Below are 15,101 nucleotides of genomic sequence, written 5' to 3' on the forward strand. Positions count from 1 at the left end.
TAATAAATTTATTTGAGTAGAAATTGTTAAGAGGGTTGTCATTAAACATAATTAATTTTTTAAAGTAAATAAGAGAGGATTGAGGAAAATATCAGCAACAGATTTCGTAAAGATTTAGTGATATTTTCAAATTCAAAAGTAACCAAACTTTTGAACTTTCCATATTAAGATTCTGCATTGAGGTAGGAATTAATCTCATTTCTTAGTTCTATGTATATCCAAACAATTCATATATATGTATATATAAAGAACGCTCATCTAGCCTTAATTGGCCTCTCTTGATTTGTAGATTTTTGGGTTTCAATGGAGCATTTATCTCTACCCGATAACTCTTACTTTCTCGGATTCGACAGTTCTACACAGTATGTTTTTGCCAACAATTGAGATTCTTCGTTTCTTCTATGGATTCAGTTTTGATTTCGTTTAGAATTTTGAATCATTATTGATGTGTACCCCCCTTTTCTTTTCTTTTTTTAATCTTTTTCACTGAACTGATTTTTCTGTTAGGTCTCTGAAAGCAACTGTGTTAGATTCCAATCTCAACATTGTTGCCTCAGAATTAGTTCATTTTGATTCAGAACTGTCCCATTACAAAACCCAAGATGGAGTTTACCGTGATTCTTCTATCAATGGCCGAATCGTTTCCCCCACATCCATGTGGGTGGAAGCTTTGGACCTCATGCTTCAAAAGCTAGTCAAGTCCAATTTGGATTTCGCTAATATTGCTGCAGTCTCTGGGAGTGGACAACAACATGGTAGTGTTTATTGGAAAACTGGAAGTTCTACAATCTTATCTTCATTGGATCCTCAGAAGCCATTAGCGGGTCAGCTTGTGAATGCCTTTTCCATTAAAGAATCACCCATATGGATGGATAGTAGCACTACTGCACAATGTCGGCAGATCGAGGAAGCCGTTGGGGGAGCTTTAGAATTGTCTACACTTACAGGATCGCGAGCATATGAAAGATATACTGGACCCCAGATCAAGAAGATATATGAAACTCAGCCTGAAGTTTATCAAAATACTGAAAGGATTTCCCTTGTCAGTTCTTTTGTGGCGTCTCTTCTTATTGGAGGATATGCCTCCATTGATGAAACTGACGGTGCAGGAATGAATTTGATGGATATTAAACAAAGAACCTGGTCTAAGAAAGTGTTAGAGGTACAATGTGCTGAAACTATGATTATGCGATGAATATTATTTGTTAAATTCCAATAATCCTTTTCACATTCTTGTTCCTTGATTTTATTCTTAATTCCACCAATACCATAGGCCACTGCCCCTGGTCTGGAGGAGAAACTTGGGAAGCTAGCCCCTGCATATGGTGTGGCTGGTTACATTGCTCCATATTTTGTCAAGAGGTTAGTCTCCTTCCTCAGACCTGCATAAAGAAAGTTGAAAACATTCTTTTTTTATTAATCTTGGATCTAATGTCTCTTACATAAGAGCGTAGTACATAGAATGTAACCTCGTTGGTATATCTTAACATACAATGCAGTACAAAAGTTTTCCACAACATGCTTTTAAGATTATGTCAAACATTAACATAGGAGAGTTAGTCATATGGATGTTCCTATCTAGTAAAGGATTAGCAAAATGAAACATTTTGTTCTATAATCATCCATTTTATTCATTTCATATGCATCTGTACTATCTCAGATCTTTTAGTGAGTTCTGTGTCTTTATCTTTTGGGTTCCGTTGTAACTTGACCAATAGGGAACCAACGGATGTGGCCTCTCTTCTTTCCTTACTTGAGGGGTTCATTGATAGATAGGGGAGGAGAGATGCTCGTGTTTGGATTCCTAATCCTAGTCAGGGATTTTCTTATAATTCTCTAATTGGTCTGTTGTTGGATCCCGCTCCCTCTAAGGAGTTGGGTCTTCGATGTGGTTTGGAGGATTAAGGTTCCTAAGAAAGTTAGGTTCTTTACCGTCTTGCTTGGTCGAGTTAAAACTGTTGATAGGCTTGTCTGGAGGTGGACTTCACCTGTTGGGTCTTTTTGCTGTTTGATGTGTCAGATGGTGGATGAAGGTTTTGATCACCTATTTTGGGATTGTCAATTTGCGAGGCCTGTTTGGTGCTCTTTCCTTCAGGAGTTTGGTGTCAGCTATTTGGTGTCAGTTATGCCGACCGGAGGAGTGTTAGAGCGATGATTGAGGAGTTCCTTATCCATCTTCCTTTCACTCTCATAAGGGAGGCTTTTTATGGCGTGCCGAGGTGTGCGCGTTTATTTGGGATATTTGGGGCGAATGGAATGTTAAGATGTTTAGGGGTAGAGAGAGGGGCATAGTGGGATTTAGTTCTTGGTTAGATATCATGCGTCTCTTTGGTCTTCAGTTTCGAAGAACTTTTTTAACTATTCTACCGGCAACATTTTACTTCGTTGGTCTCCCTTCCTTTAATGGGATGGTTTTTTTTATGCCCTTGTATTCTTCATTCTTTCTCAATGAAAGTAGTTGTTTTCATAAAATATATACACACACATACATGCATCATATATACATATTAACCCAGCACAACTTTGTCAATGATAATTGATCAAATTAGTGGAAACTAGAATGAAAACTAATTTTCATCGCTCTATATGCGCTTAATTTCCCTATAAAATTTCATAATTTGAAAATCAAGAATATGGCATGAGTATGTAATAGGGAATCTCTTTCCATATGTTTATGAAGGTTGCATCTCATAATTTCCATACTACGTGTGCTATGTGTGGGAGTGCTCTCCTTCAACATCTTCATGCTTTGAGTGACATAAAACGCTTTTACCATAATTCAAATTTTGTGAATAATATGCTTGCGAACTGCAAAGTAATTTTATCTCATGATCTGGAGGCATCTCAAAAACACTTTGGAGAATGTAGAACAAATATCAAAGATTTTTTTCATACTTTTCACTTAAGTTTTTATAATTGAAGTATTTTGCTAAAAGTACTTATCCTAGAAACATTAACAAAACTTGCTGTTTTATTAAAAGGTACTTGCTAGTAAGTTAAACTGCTGATGATTTTACAAATCTTGGTGTAGATATAACTTTAAGGAGAATTGCATGGTTGTTCAGTGGTCAGGAGACAATCCCAACAGCCTTGCAGGTGATTAAAATCATCTTTTCCTTTTGTAACTTCCCTCCCTATGTGCATGATATTTTCTTTCTCTGCTTAAATATAAGAAGATACGAATGATTTCTGTTGAAACATTTATGTTCTTGCTTTGTAATGCCAGTTTGGTCTGGATATATGACATTAAATTCATCTGATTTTTGTAGTTCTCTAGTTACCCCAATTCATGATTAGTTCAATTTACTTTCTAGATTTAAATGCTAGTAGATTGGGTTTGGACTAGTAAATGAAGGTGTTGGAACTTAAGGCTGATCTGGTGCAATTTAAACCATTTCCTCTTTAGCTTGATTAAGTGAGAAGGAACACAGAGGGATCTTATAATGATCCTAGGTTATCAATATTTCAAGGTTCTCAACTATTGGGATAAAAACATTAATGGCTTCCAGTGTAGTCCGAATTTTGTATATTTTTCTTGCATATTTTTCTCTTTTAACTATATTTTGTTTACCCCTTATTTTGGGAACACGCAGGTCTAACTCTTAATACTCCTGGGGATCTTGCAATTAGTCTTGGGACAAGTGACACTGTGAGTTCATCTATTGTTTTAGTAAATTCAGAATGTGAGATTGTAGTTTGAGTTTAACTGGACTGGGAGCTGGCTGGCAGAGTACCAATCTAATAAGTGCTTTACTTTATTTCAAGCTGGTAAAGTCAATGGGAGGATATCAAAAGAGTGTTTGGAGTTGTTTTTGAAAAACTGCCTTTTAAACCAAATCAAATTTTCTATTGTGCCTTTAGAAAAATAATATTAATATAAGGGCATGTTTGGGAGTGAGCTTAAAAAGATTAAGTAGTTTTTTTCGTGTTATCTTGAAACATCTTTAATCTTTCAAAATCAATTTAGTATTTGATTTTATACAGTCAAACCCAAATTTTATAGCATTAGAACTGATATTAGTCATTAAAAATATGTTTTGGAATGATTTTGAATATGAAAAATTGATTCTAACCATTTCAAAAACACTGGATACATGCACTAAGTATATTTGGTATAGCTTATTGAGTGGTTTAGAGGATTGTGTTTTTTTTTTAATTGTAATAAATAAAAACCACTTCAGAAAATTGTTAATTCAATAACAACTTTTGAAGCAAGGAAAAAAAACACATTTCTTTTTTATAAAATCACTTTTGGATGGCAATAAAAGATACTGTTCTTTAAAACACTTTTAAAAATAATTATAAAGTTATATATCAATTGAAAATAATTATTTTTTAAAAGAGGTGCTTAAACTAGAAGGTATTGCAAACACACCCAATACATTTCCTTTTATTAATATATCATAGGTTTTACAAGTCTTAGTCAAATCTTGTAGTTTGTAATCCGTTTGTACATATTATTTAGGTATTTGGGATTACTAGCGATCCGCAACCCAGGTTAGAGGGTCATGTTTTTCCAAACCCAGTAGACCCGGAGAGCTACATGGTAATGCTGGTTTACAAGAATGGATCATTGACACGCGAAGGTGATGCAATTTCCTTTGCCTTTATTGTAAGTTGTTTTGTTTAATTGTACCTTTTAAATTTAATGAAAAATTTTCTTCAGATGTTCGCAACCGCCATGCAGAGAAGTCTTGGAATACATTCAATAAATTTCTGCAGCAAACACCTCCTCTAAACGGTTTAAGACAATCCCATTTTTTCAACTTGTAATATTTGTGGTTTCATTTATTTTTCCTTATCTTGAGCTGTATTATGTAGGTGGAAAGATTGGATTTTACTATAAGGAACATGAAATTCTTCCACCCCTTCCAGGTAGAACTCCCATTATTGCTCACACTCTTTGGTGTGTCTGAATTCTTTGGACAGAAACACATAAAGAAGAGTGAAGTCTTTTTTCTGGAATTTTTCTATTATTCAAATAAAATGACAAACTAGGGGTTTTTTTTACTAAACCCAATAGTCAACTAAAATATCAGGAAAATATAAAACGTTACAACTTCTAAAATATCAGGGGAATATAAAACCAACAGTCAACTAATTGCTAACAGCACAGTGAGCATAACACAGTGAGCATAATACATCAAATTCCTCCCCCTTAAGAAGAGCAAACTCGTCCTCGAGTTTTAGGTTGAAAGGTGTAGCTGGTCGGGAGGGAAATACTTGAATATATCAACCACATTGAAGATAGGATTAATGTGTATGTGATGGGGGAGATCAATCTTGTATGAATTATCTCCAAATCTCTTGATTATTGGATACGGTCCTATCTTCTTTGGCTGTAGTTTGTTGTATTTTCCTGCCGATAGTCTTGCCTTTCGAAGGTGTATCATTACTAGATCTCTTCCCTTGAATTCTTTAAATCTTCGATGTTTATCGTCTTGACTTTTGTATGCTTGGTTCATCTTTTCAATTTGGGCGGTTATGACTTTATGGAGCTTTGTTATTCTTTCCGCCATATTTTCAACTTCGGAGCTAAAATCAACATTAGAAGGTATGTTAGTAAGATCAACAGTTAGTCTAGGTAACTTAGTATACACTTTTTCAAATGGTGACTTCCCTATTGTTCAGTTTTTCATGTGATTGTACGCAAATTCTGCTTTGGCTAGGACAAGATCTGCTTAGGTTTATCACCTCCAATGCACCTTATGAGATTGGCAAGTGTCCTATTTGTAACCTCGGTTTGCCCATTGGTTTGGGGGTGACTAGTGGTGCTAAACTTGAGAGTTGTGTTGAATTTTTTCCAAAGTGTCTTCTAAAAGTGACTTAGGAACTTGACGTCACGGTCGGAAACTATGGACTTGGGGATTCCATGCAACCGTACCAATTCTTTAAAAAACAGATTAGCAATATAAATGGCATCCGATGTTTTCCTACAAGGCAAGAAGTGAGACATTTTGCTAAATCGATCAACTATAACAAGGACAGAATCATACCCCGGTTTTTTTTATCCAACTCACTTTGTATGGCTGTGGATGTGGGTCAAGTTTGAGGTTGGAGCGCTTGAACAAGTTTTGAGTAGACAATGCTCTCGCTACTTCCGCTATCAATTATGACATTGCAAAGTTTACCGTTAATTGTGCAGCGTGTACGGAACAATGAATGTCGTCGAGGGCGAGTTTCTGTTTTTGGTGTTAGGAGAATTCGTTGTATCACACAAGATAGTTGTTCCCCTTCATCCGGTTCCAACTCGTTTATTTCCTCTTCGGAATTAGATTTCGCTTCGTCTTATTGGCTCCCTCCTTCCTCAACATATGCTACCGTTTTCCGTTGTGGGCATTGATTGGATAAGTGTCCGTTTTGGTTGCGTCGGTAGCAAAATCCCAAATTCGGTCTTGGGTAATTGGTTGAACTGTTCTTGGTGGAGAGTTCTTGAGTTCTTGGGCTTTGGTTTGTTTTGGAAGGTTGTCCTTCTTTCGCCTTTGATGTACCAGAGCCTTGAGCTTGTTTGGTATTGTCATAATTCTTTCGTTGGTACGGGATGAATGCCTTCTCCCACTGGTTCTTCTTGGTGCCGCTGTTTTTCTGCCTTTTTTCCAGCTTCAATTCAGCTTTAAAAACCATCGAAATTGTGGCCGGTAACGTGGCTATGGGCTGTAAATCTAGCTGTTCGTGTATGTTCTCCTTAAGACCATCAACAAATCTGCCTATTTGATAATTTTCACTCTCGTTCGTTTGGGTTCTTGCACTTAGATGGTGGAACTCCTTAGCATATTCTGCCACTTTCCTATTATCTTGGCGGCATTGTTGGTATTGTTGATAAAGAATCTGTTCGAAATCCGTGGGCAGGAAGCGTTCTTTCATCATCTTGAGCATTCTTGGCCAGCTCCTTATGAGTGTTTTGCCAATTAAACGTCGATTGACTTGGATTTGATCCCACCAAGTCGATGCACCCGATTTGAGCTTCAACGCGACCATCTTGACTTTCTTGTCTTCGGCTGTCTCTATATACTCAAAGAAGCTCTCCACATTTTTAACCCAATCAATAAATGCTTCTATATCCAATTTACCGCTGAAATTTGGTAAATCGACCTTCATCTTGAAGTCTTGCTGAAATATTTCTCTTCTTCCATCTCCTTTGTATTGGGCTGATTCTAATCTGCCTTCAAAATAGTCTTCTCCACCATTTCGGCCTCTTCTGAAAACTGGGTTTTGATATCCAATCTCTCTCTGGCACCGGCCGTCTCTCATATTTCTTCCCTTTCTTTGGCCTGGGCGAAAAAACGTCTCTTCATCTTCAGAACCCTCCGAAACTTGAAGACCCATATTGGGCTCTTGTAACCGGCGGCCGCTGAGGTGGTTCCCCACCTTCGTCGGACGATTCTGACGAACTCTGGCGATTTTCATGGTCTGACTGGCCAGAATTTCGGCCGGCAATGCATCGGAGTTCTTGGTGGTTACCGTTGCCGATCTCTTGCTGCTGGGGAAGGGCACTCAATGCCTCTTCAAGCCCGCGAGCAAGTCTCTCCACGGTGGTTTCAAGAATTCCCATTCGGTCGAATATTTCTGCTATGCTTTCTTCAATGGTCATCAATCGGGCAGTCGAAGTGTGTGGAGATGGGATTTCTTCCTCTGTCAGCACTACCTCCTTTTCCTTGTCGGAGGTGTTCTTGCCGGTCACAACTTCCTTCATTGGTGAAGCTCTGATACCAAGTTGGTGTGTGTCTGAATTCTTGGACAGGAACATGTAAAGAAGACTAAAGTCTTTTTTCTGGAATTTTTCTATTATTCAAATAAAATGACAAACTAGGGGTTTTTATACTAAACCCAATACTCAACTAAAATATCAAGAAAATATAAAGCATACAACTTATAAAATATCAGTGGAATATAAAACCAACATTGCTAACAGCACAGTGAGCATAATACATCACTTTTACTTTGATTGCTAATACAACAGCATAGATGTGTTGAATCAAACTCCAATGTGATCATAAATCTAAAATTGCAGCTGATGAGGTAATTACTTTTGGTTTCAGTTGGCGTTCATCGGTATAGCCTTGAAAATTTCAAGGGCAACACTATGGAGGGAGTGACCGAAAATGAGGTCGAGGAATTTGATTCTCCTTCAGAGGTTAGGAGGATTACTAGGAAAGATCTTTGTTTGTTTGAACAAATTCAATTGTCTTGATGTCTTACTGAAAAGAACTATTAACAAACTAACTAATATTTCAGGTACGAGCATTGATTGAAGGCCAATTCCTGTCGATGCGAGCTCATGCTGAAAGATTTGGGATGCCTTCGCCTCCAAATCGGATCATTGCAACTGGAGGAGCTTCGGCGAATGAGACCATTCTTTCCTCCATAGCTTCAATCTTTGGCAGTGATGTCTATACAGTTCAAAGATCTGGTATGTTGTATTATATATTATCTCTATAATGACATTTTCTAACCGGTAAAATCAGCTCTATCTATTTTGGATGACGATAAGAAATTTCACGTTTGGCTATAATGATCGAAGGTGATTTTGAAAAAGTTGAAAATACTTATCATGAATTTGGGATGACTACTATCTACTTGTTTTTAGAATTTCAAATTTGTTAGTTGGTTATCCAAGTCAATACTAAGTAAATTTTGAAAAATGCTTTGGTTGGTCAAAAAGCAATTGTCGCCCCTCAAAATCATCCAAAATTCATTCTAGAAAATAGTTTAAACTTTGAGCATTTCTCCTGACTGTGTTTATAGAAAAACATACTCTTCAAAATTGTTTCAAACCTACTTTTAGCACTTAGAAAGTCAATTTGAATGGGCCCTTATTCTTGAGGGTAATTAAAGTTGAAGTTTCGTATATTGAGGTTAATTAAAGAGGAAGTTTCGTAGAGGTACTTTTGAATTGAAATTTATTTGATGAATAGATGCAGATGTTAGAATTTTCAAAGTTTTTTTTTTTTTTATATAGCCAAACACAAGAAAGTTTTTTTAAAAAAATGCTTTTAACGATTTCAAAGTACTTTTTGTCATTCCGCAAGTGATTTGGAACTCACATTTGGTATAATAGTGATATGTATGGCTCTTCAACAGTATGCTCTTTTGTTGCATTCTGTTCAATCTCGGAATAACAAACTAGGATATAGTTATACACATATTTCAGCTCCAATGTCTCAATTTTTTTTTTTGGCTTCCTTTCCAGATTCAGCTTCGCTCGGTGCAGCATTGAGGGCTGCTCATGGTTGGTTGTGCAACAAGAAGGGGAGTTTTGTACCCATCTCTAGCATGTACAAGGACAAGTTAGAGAAGACATCTCTGGCTTGCAAGTTCTCAGTGGCTGCTGGAGATCAGGAACTAGTTTCCAAATATGCTGTTTTGATGAAGAAGAGAATCGAAATTGAGAACCGTCTTGTTCAAAAGTTTGGACGATGCTGAAACTATGGAAGGCTGCTGCACATTCTTGTTTATAGATTAATTATGAATAAAGCCGCAATAATATAATGCTCCCATTGGAACGTAGGAATAATATCAACCAAACAGAGCAATTTGATCCGTAGGAATGAATAAAAGCTTAGTATTTACTTCAATGGTAAATAAAATAATGCCTTTTTTCTTTTTTGGAATTTTGAGACTAACGATTGGTTTCTCATTCAGTTATTTATGTATATAAGAACTTATTAGTGCTTCATTCTTTCTCTTGGCGCAAGTGCTTTATTACTTCTCTCTCTGTATTTGTGAGGTGTAATACACATAAAAAGATGTATTTGGCTTGCAAGTTAAGAATTGCCTAATTACTTAGATGGTTTTGAATATATACTAAATCAACATTGGTTTAATTTGGTTGATAAATCAACCTTAAGGCTTTACACCCTTAACACTACCTATTAAAAGATATACATCTAATATTACACAAACTCCACACTACCTATTAAACGATATACATTTAGTGTTACACAAACTCCTTTAATGTTAGTCAATAAAAGTGAACTATAATATTCAAGAGGGCGTGGTGACAACTTACATTAAGGGTGACTAACAATAAACACCTCTAAGTACAACTTCCTTCAATGTTAGGTTTAATCGACAAACATATCCCTTTCATGTCGGTTTTCAATTGACATTGTAACTAATTTTCAGAGTGGTGACATTCTTAATTTAGTTTCAAGAAATTAGTAAGCAATTATGTTCTAGGAAAAAAATATTGTTATTGAAAGATAATAATCTAAAAACTAGTTTCTAGATTTAAACATATCATTAACACGTAATGATCCATAGAAACTAGCTTTGCCTTAGTTAATGACATAAATAAAAAAATCAACCCTCGTGAATATCTTTTTAATTTTCTTCAACTTTAACTCTCGTTTTTCTTTTATTTTGAAAAACACACATCATTTAGTTTTCAATCCTTAAATAAAAACGAACATGGTTTTAAAATAGCTAAGTAATAATTTAGGTATTTGATTTATATATATTACACTTGATATACATATACTTGTGTAACAAAAAGTGTTTGACATCATTAATGAGAATGTACACACATTGTTGCAATTGAAGTTGTTTGGTTTTAAGGAGAATCTAAGTAGAGTGCATGTGATTGCCAATAACAATCTATCATGATAATATGTCAGGCATTGCAATGATAAAAAGAATCTTGTCTTTCATGCTCGATTGAAAACATATATTGTTGAGTTACATCATTATTGTATTCGATTTGGTGAACAAACAGAAATATTTCTCCTTAGAATTAATTAGTAATAAATTAATATCAACTTAGATGCATATGCTCATCAAAGCTATTATGTAAGAGAAGTTCAAGAAATTCAAGATGCTTTTGAAAATTACAAATGAGGGATCGGAGCGTTTAAATGTAATTTGTAATTCCCCATTTGTCTTTTTCGAGTTCTTCCATATGTGAGTTTTTGAAGTATGCAAAGGTTATCTTCTTGAGATATCCATTTTTTTATAGAAGAAATATGTAAAGGTAAAGTAAATTTTCTAAAAAGAAACTATTTCTCTGGTCATTTAACAAACACAAGAATTTGTTTTTGTAAGGAGAGTGAGAGAGTTATGATCATTAATTAAGGTAGGTGATTAAGAGCTTAATTTGCCAAGTTTGAGAAGAACAGAAAGGCAATTATAAAGTAAAGAAACAAAGATGGTTTAGTTTAGTTGGCAATTAATTAAAGAGAGAGAGAAAAGGCAGAATTTGGAGTTTATGTTGTGTACTGTTTCGTTTTTCTTTTGAAAGAGAAATTAGTAAATTAAAAGACAAATTAAAGAGAGTTAGGTTTAGAGGTTTTCATGGCGTCCACTTGGGAAAGACCAAAGCAAATATAAATATATAAACGCAATTTTCGCGCCATGTCTTTGGGATTTAATTTAGGGTTTTCGAATTTCTATTTCTTCTAAACAATATTATCTTCAAAAAATTGAGTCAACATTGCTGCGGCCTCTACGCACTGCCAAACCTTTCACCTAAATCTAATCTCCACTCTCTAAATTAATTAACTAAATCCATCAAAATTCAACTATCAAACTTATAAATACCAATTTAAATCTCAAACTTTCACAATTTAAAACCTCCATTACATGTTATTTGAACACACTTGGGTATGTGAAAGTCCAAGCTTAAAATTCTGATACATTCAATAATTTGAAGCCTTTTTTTTTATTATCAATACAACTTTTAAAATATAGGGTTAATTAAGTTGATACAATAGGTTTTATATATTGTAATTAACACAACATACGTGTGTGTATATATTATATATAGTAGAGGTTAATTAGTGATATGAAATAATAAAAAGAAATAAGTATTAGTATAGAGTGCATTGCCTTGAGGGATACGGCATGAGAGAGAGAGAATTGAAAGGGTTTCTTTTTTGTATTTGGTGAGTGATATATCCAAAGGGATTCTGTGGAGTTTTCTTCTCTTATAGTCCGTGAGATTTCGTTTTTGAATATTTCAAATGATATCAAATTCATTGTATCATCAAAATCTATACATCTTTTCTCTCTAAATTAAATTAATTTACCCAAACACCAATGTCACGAGACATCATCTAGTATATATCTACCTCTCTCTCACATAAACGTCTTTGTATATATCTTTCATTTAAATTGTTTTGAAATATAATCACTCTATATAACTTTCATATATCTTTGTTTTCATTAATCTTTTTAAGTCATTGTCTAATAATAACAATTCTTCAAATTTGATTTGAAAGTTTTGTAACGTTCCATTTTTAATATCAAGATTTGAGTTAATTTTTGTTTATATTCCACAAAATTCAAAATGTTATATTTTTACTCTTGTTTTTTTTAAATGGTAGATTTCACGGGTTTACAATTTTACCTTCAAACTATCGCTCATGCTTGCTTTGGTCATATTTAACGACATTAGGTTTAAGTTGATCATTAATATATAATATTTATATATGAATTGAAAATTTGTAATTAGTGTTAGTAGGGAATGAAAATATATATACTTAAAAAAACTCATTATTTATAATTGTTGCAATTCTCTTACATTAATGGACAAACATCAACTCTCAAAACTAAAATTAAGTGTGTATTTAGTAACAAAATCAAAGTTAACAAAAATTAAAAATTTGAAACTTAGAACTAAAACAACAACTAATGAAATTCAAAATCTAGGAGTAAAAGTACAACATTTTTAAAACTTGGAAGGAATATAAATTTATTAAAACTTTGATATATTTCCTTGAATTAATTAAGACAAGAAAAATAGAAGAAAATTAAATTTGTCCCTTCATTTATTGTTGGCTCCACCACACATTCATACCCTATACTATATTTAACAAAAGGATAGGAGAAACTACCTCCATCCATTTTGCTCTTTCTATTCATTTATTATAAAACACTTCCATTATTTATTATTTTTATTTCCTTAAATTAAAATACAAGTAAATATATATATATATATATATCAAATAGTATAGTCTAGGAAAATTATTATTATTTGTATATTTCTCATTAATACAATAATATCAATAGCCCACAATTTACAAAACCTTTCACAATACCCATTAATTTGTTACTCTCCACTTCCTACTTATAACACTATTTGAAAGAAAAGAAAAAAGAAATCAATTATCATCAGTAAACCATAAATGCATATTATATTATTATTATTGAATATAATAATCTATAAGCATATGATCATCACACACCACTCTTATCCAATATGATTATTTTCCAAACATACAAAAACATGTGCACGTCACGTGAACGACAACCACCAATTGAATAATTTGAAAAGCAATTAACATGATCAATATTTATATATTGAGTTCATAGAATAATATTATAAAAGTCAAAGGTACTTCAAACTCTCTGCTCAAAAGAGGTGTTATATTATGCATAAAATATAGCACACCCTTCTGTGTAGTGGTCTAATACATTGGCCAAAAGGAGCCCTAGCTAAACAATATAATTTAAATATCATATATAATATATATAGAGGAAAATGAGAAATAAGAAATTAAGGACGTCGTAATTATTAATTATGGGGTAGGGAAATTGTGGTTATTTAAATGGTTTTTTACATAAATAAACTCCTAATAATGGTAGCCTCGGCGCTGTCGTTTTCGGTTGCTGCCAAAAGTTGTGACAATCTCTCGCTTAAATCATCCACTTCTCTGTGTAAGTTCCTTATGTAGTTGCATGTTTCTTGTAGCACTCTTGAAGCCGACGCCTACACCCATCAAATTTAAACATCATTACAAACTTTTTACAACACCTGAGAACTATTCCTTTCCAAGCTAATTTTCTTTTTTAAAACCAATCGATGCACCACAACTTAATATTACTCTCTCTCTCTCTCTCGTTTTAGTGGAATCTAGTGCAGGGCCAAGATGCACACAAGTATTTTTTTTAAGTCATTCATGTGATTTTACACTAGAAATGAAAACTGGAAAAATCTTTTACAAAGGGATCATTATAATTTTGAGAGGCTGCCCCAATGTAGCTCGTGAGAGAGATTTATCCATCATCTTTTTGCATATACAGTAAAGAGAAAATTCAAACTGTTATCTTAGTAAGTTTAATTTTTTCTTTTATTATTATTAGAAGTGGATAGATTTTGAAATCTATATATATACACGTATATATAAGGGAGTGATTGAAAAATGAATAGTACTATGAAAGGGTATTATATGAAGAATAATAATAAATTGAAATAGGAGGGGTGTGTGGAGGGGGGAATTTGGAGTATCCCCAGCTGCATTGGCAGTGGAAGGAGGGAACAGTGTGAGACCCACAACCCGACATGTGGGGAGACAAAATTTAATAACCATTTTGGAAACAGAAAGGAAGAAGATCATAAACAAAAACCAGACCAAGGATGACTTTCATTCTTTTATGGTAGTTAAAGTATATGCTGGTGTTTTAAATTACCTTGTGGGAGGCACGGGGATTACGAAGCTCGGGTATGAGACGTTGCAACTTAGAAACAAGATCAGCGATTTGATCGTCGGAGATTAATGGAGAAGCAGCCGTGGAGTTTCTGGAGCGAGAAGATCTTCTTGAAGACATGATAAAATTGTTGTGTGATGAAGGTAAAGAGAAGTATTTAGGGAGAGAGAAGGTTAAAGGACGACGTTATGGGGATGAAGGGAGAGAGATATGGGATAGAGATGTATATATAGAGAGAAATATGAAGAGAGAGAGAGAAATAATGGGTTTGGTTTGGTCATTTGCTGGGGTTGAAGCGGACAATTGCATGGGAGAAAGCAGTGGGCGATTTTGGCTTGCTTTTTTTTCCCTTTTACTTTTGTCACACACATATATTATATTCAACCTAACTACCCTTCATTAATTATTATTAATTCCTCTAAATTGTCCTTACTTACAAGTTCTTGTAAATCAAAAATATAATATTTACAAAATATATTATAGGTAAATAAATTATAAAATATATATTTCATAACATTTTTTTTCATATTACAAATATGATGAATATGACAAGTAATTGATATATCAAACGGCTATTCATTTTTAAATTTGCTACTTTTGCAATTTATAAAATACAGTGACAAAGGCTATGATCATAAATTTTTTTTGTTATTTTTGCGGTACCTATGTATTCTATT

General features: G+C 33.9%; 2 protein-coding genes across 3 annotated transcripts; one reads left to right on the forward strand and one right to left on the reverse strand.

Annotated features, from left to right (window-relative positions):
* Positions 1 to 40: 40 nt before the first annotated feature.
* LOC101207268 (xylulose kinase 2) lies at positions 41 to 9,681 on the forward strand. 2 transcript variants are annotated; one of them, XM_004146700.3, is made up of 12 exons: positions 41 to 182; positions 290 to 362; positions 508 to 1,162; positions 1,274 to 1,362; positions 3,032 to 3,096; positions 3,594 to 3,649; positions 4,466 to 4,586; positions 4,667 to 4,741; positions 4,822 to 4,875; positions 8,040 to 8,134; positions 8,236 to 8,410; positions 9,191 to 9,681. In XM_004146700.3, the coding sequence occupies exons 2-12, from the start codon at positions 304 to 306 to the stop codon at positions 9,421 to 9,423; spliced, it is 1,677 nt and encodes a 558-aa protein (XP_004146748.1). In that variant the 5' UTR covers positions 41 to 182; positions 290 to 303; the 3' UTR covers positions 9,424 to 9,681. The 2 variants fall into 2 exon arrangements, with proteins under 2 accessions (XP_004146748.1, XP_031743261.1); XM_031887401.1 differs by lacking the exon at positions 41 to 182 and having other exon boundaries at positions 204 to 362.
* Positions 9,682 to 13,315: 3,634 nt separating this feature from the next.
* LOC101207028 (transcription factor PRE6) lies at positions 13,316 to 14,682 on the reverse strand. The gene is made up of 2 exons (XM_004146699.3): positions 14,407 to 14,682; positions 13,316 to 13,705 (listed from the first exon to the last, which is right to left on the reverse strand). Exons 1-2 carry the CDS (start codon positions 14,542 to 14,544, stop codon positions 13,553 to 13,555), a joined length of 291 nt encoding a protein of 96 aa, XP_004146747.1. The 5' UTR covers positions 14,545 to 14,682; the 3' UTR covers positions 13,316 to 13,552.
* Between the last annotated feature and the right edge of the window lie 419 nt (positions 14,683 to 15,101).

Source organism: Cucumis sativus, chromosome 6 (genome assembly GCF_000004075.3).
Source record: "Cucumis sativus cultivar 9930 chromosome 6, Cucumber_9930_V3, whole genome shotgun sequence".
In the NCBI taxonomy this organism is placed as follows: domain Eukaryota; kingdom Viridiplantae; phylum Streptophyta; class Magnoliopsida; order Cucurbitales; family Cucurbitaceae; genus Cucumis; species Cucumis sativus.

Excerpts from the sequence above, each read along its gene's own strand:
- LOC101207268 (XM_004146700.3), top strand. The coding sequence starts at position 304 with ATGGAGCATTTATCTCTACCCGATAACTCTTACTTTCTCGGATTCGAC. Across the intron at positions 363-507 it reads GGATTCGACAGTTCTACACA|GTCTCTGAAAGCAACTGTGT; the intron begins GTATGTTTTTGC and ends TTTTTCTGTTAG. Across the intron at positions 3,650-4,465 it reads GTCTTGGGACAAGTGACACT|GTATTTGGGATTACTAGCGA; the intron begins GTGAGTTCATCT and ends CATATTATTTAG.
- LOC101207028 (XM_004146699.3), bottom strand. The coding sequence starts at position 14,544 with ATGTCTTCAAGAAGATCTTCTCGCTCCAGAAACTCCACGGCTGCTTCT. Across the intron at positions 13,706-14,406 it reads ATCCCCGTGCCTCCCACAAG|GCGTCGGCTTCAAGAGTGCT; the intron begins GTAATTTAAAAC and ends TGATGGGTGTAG.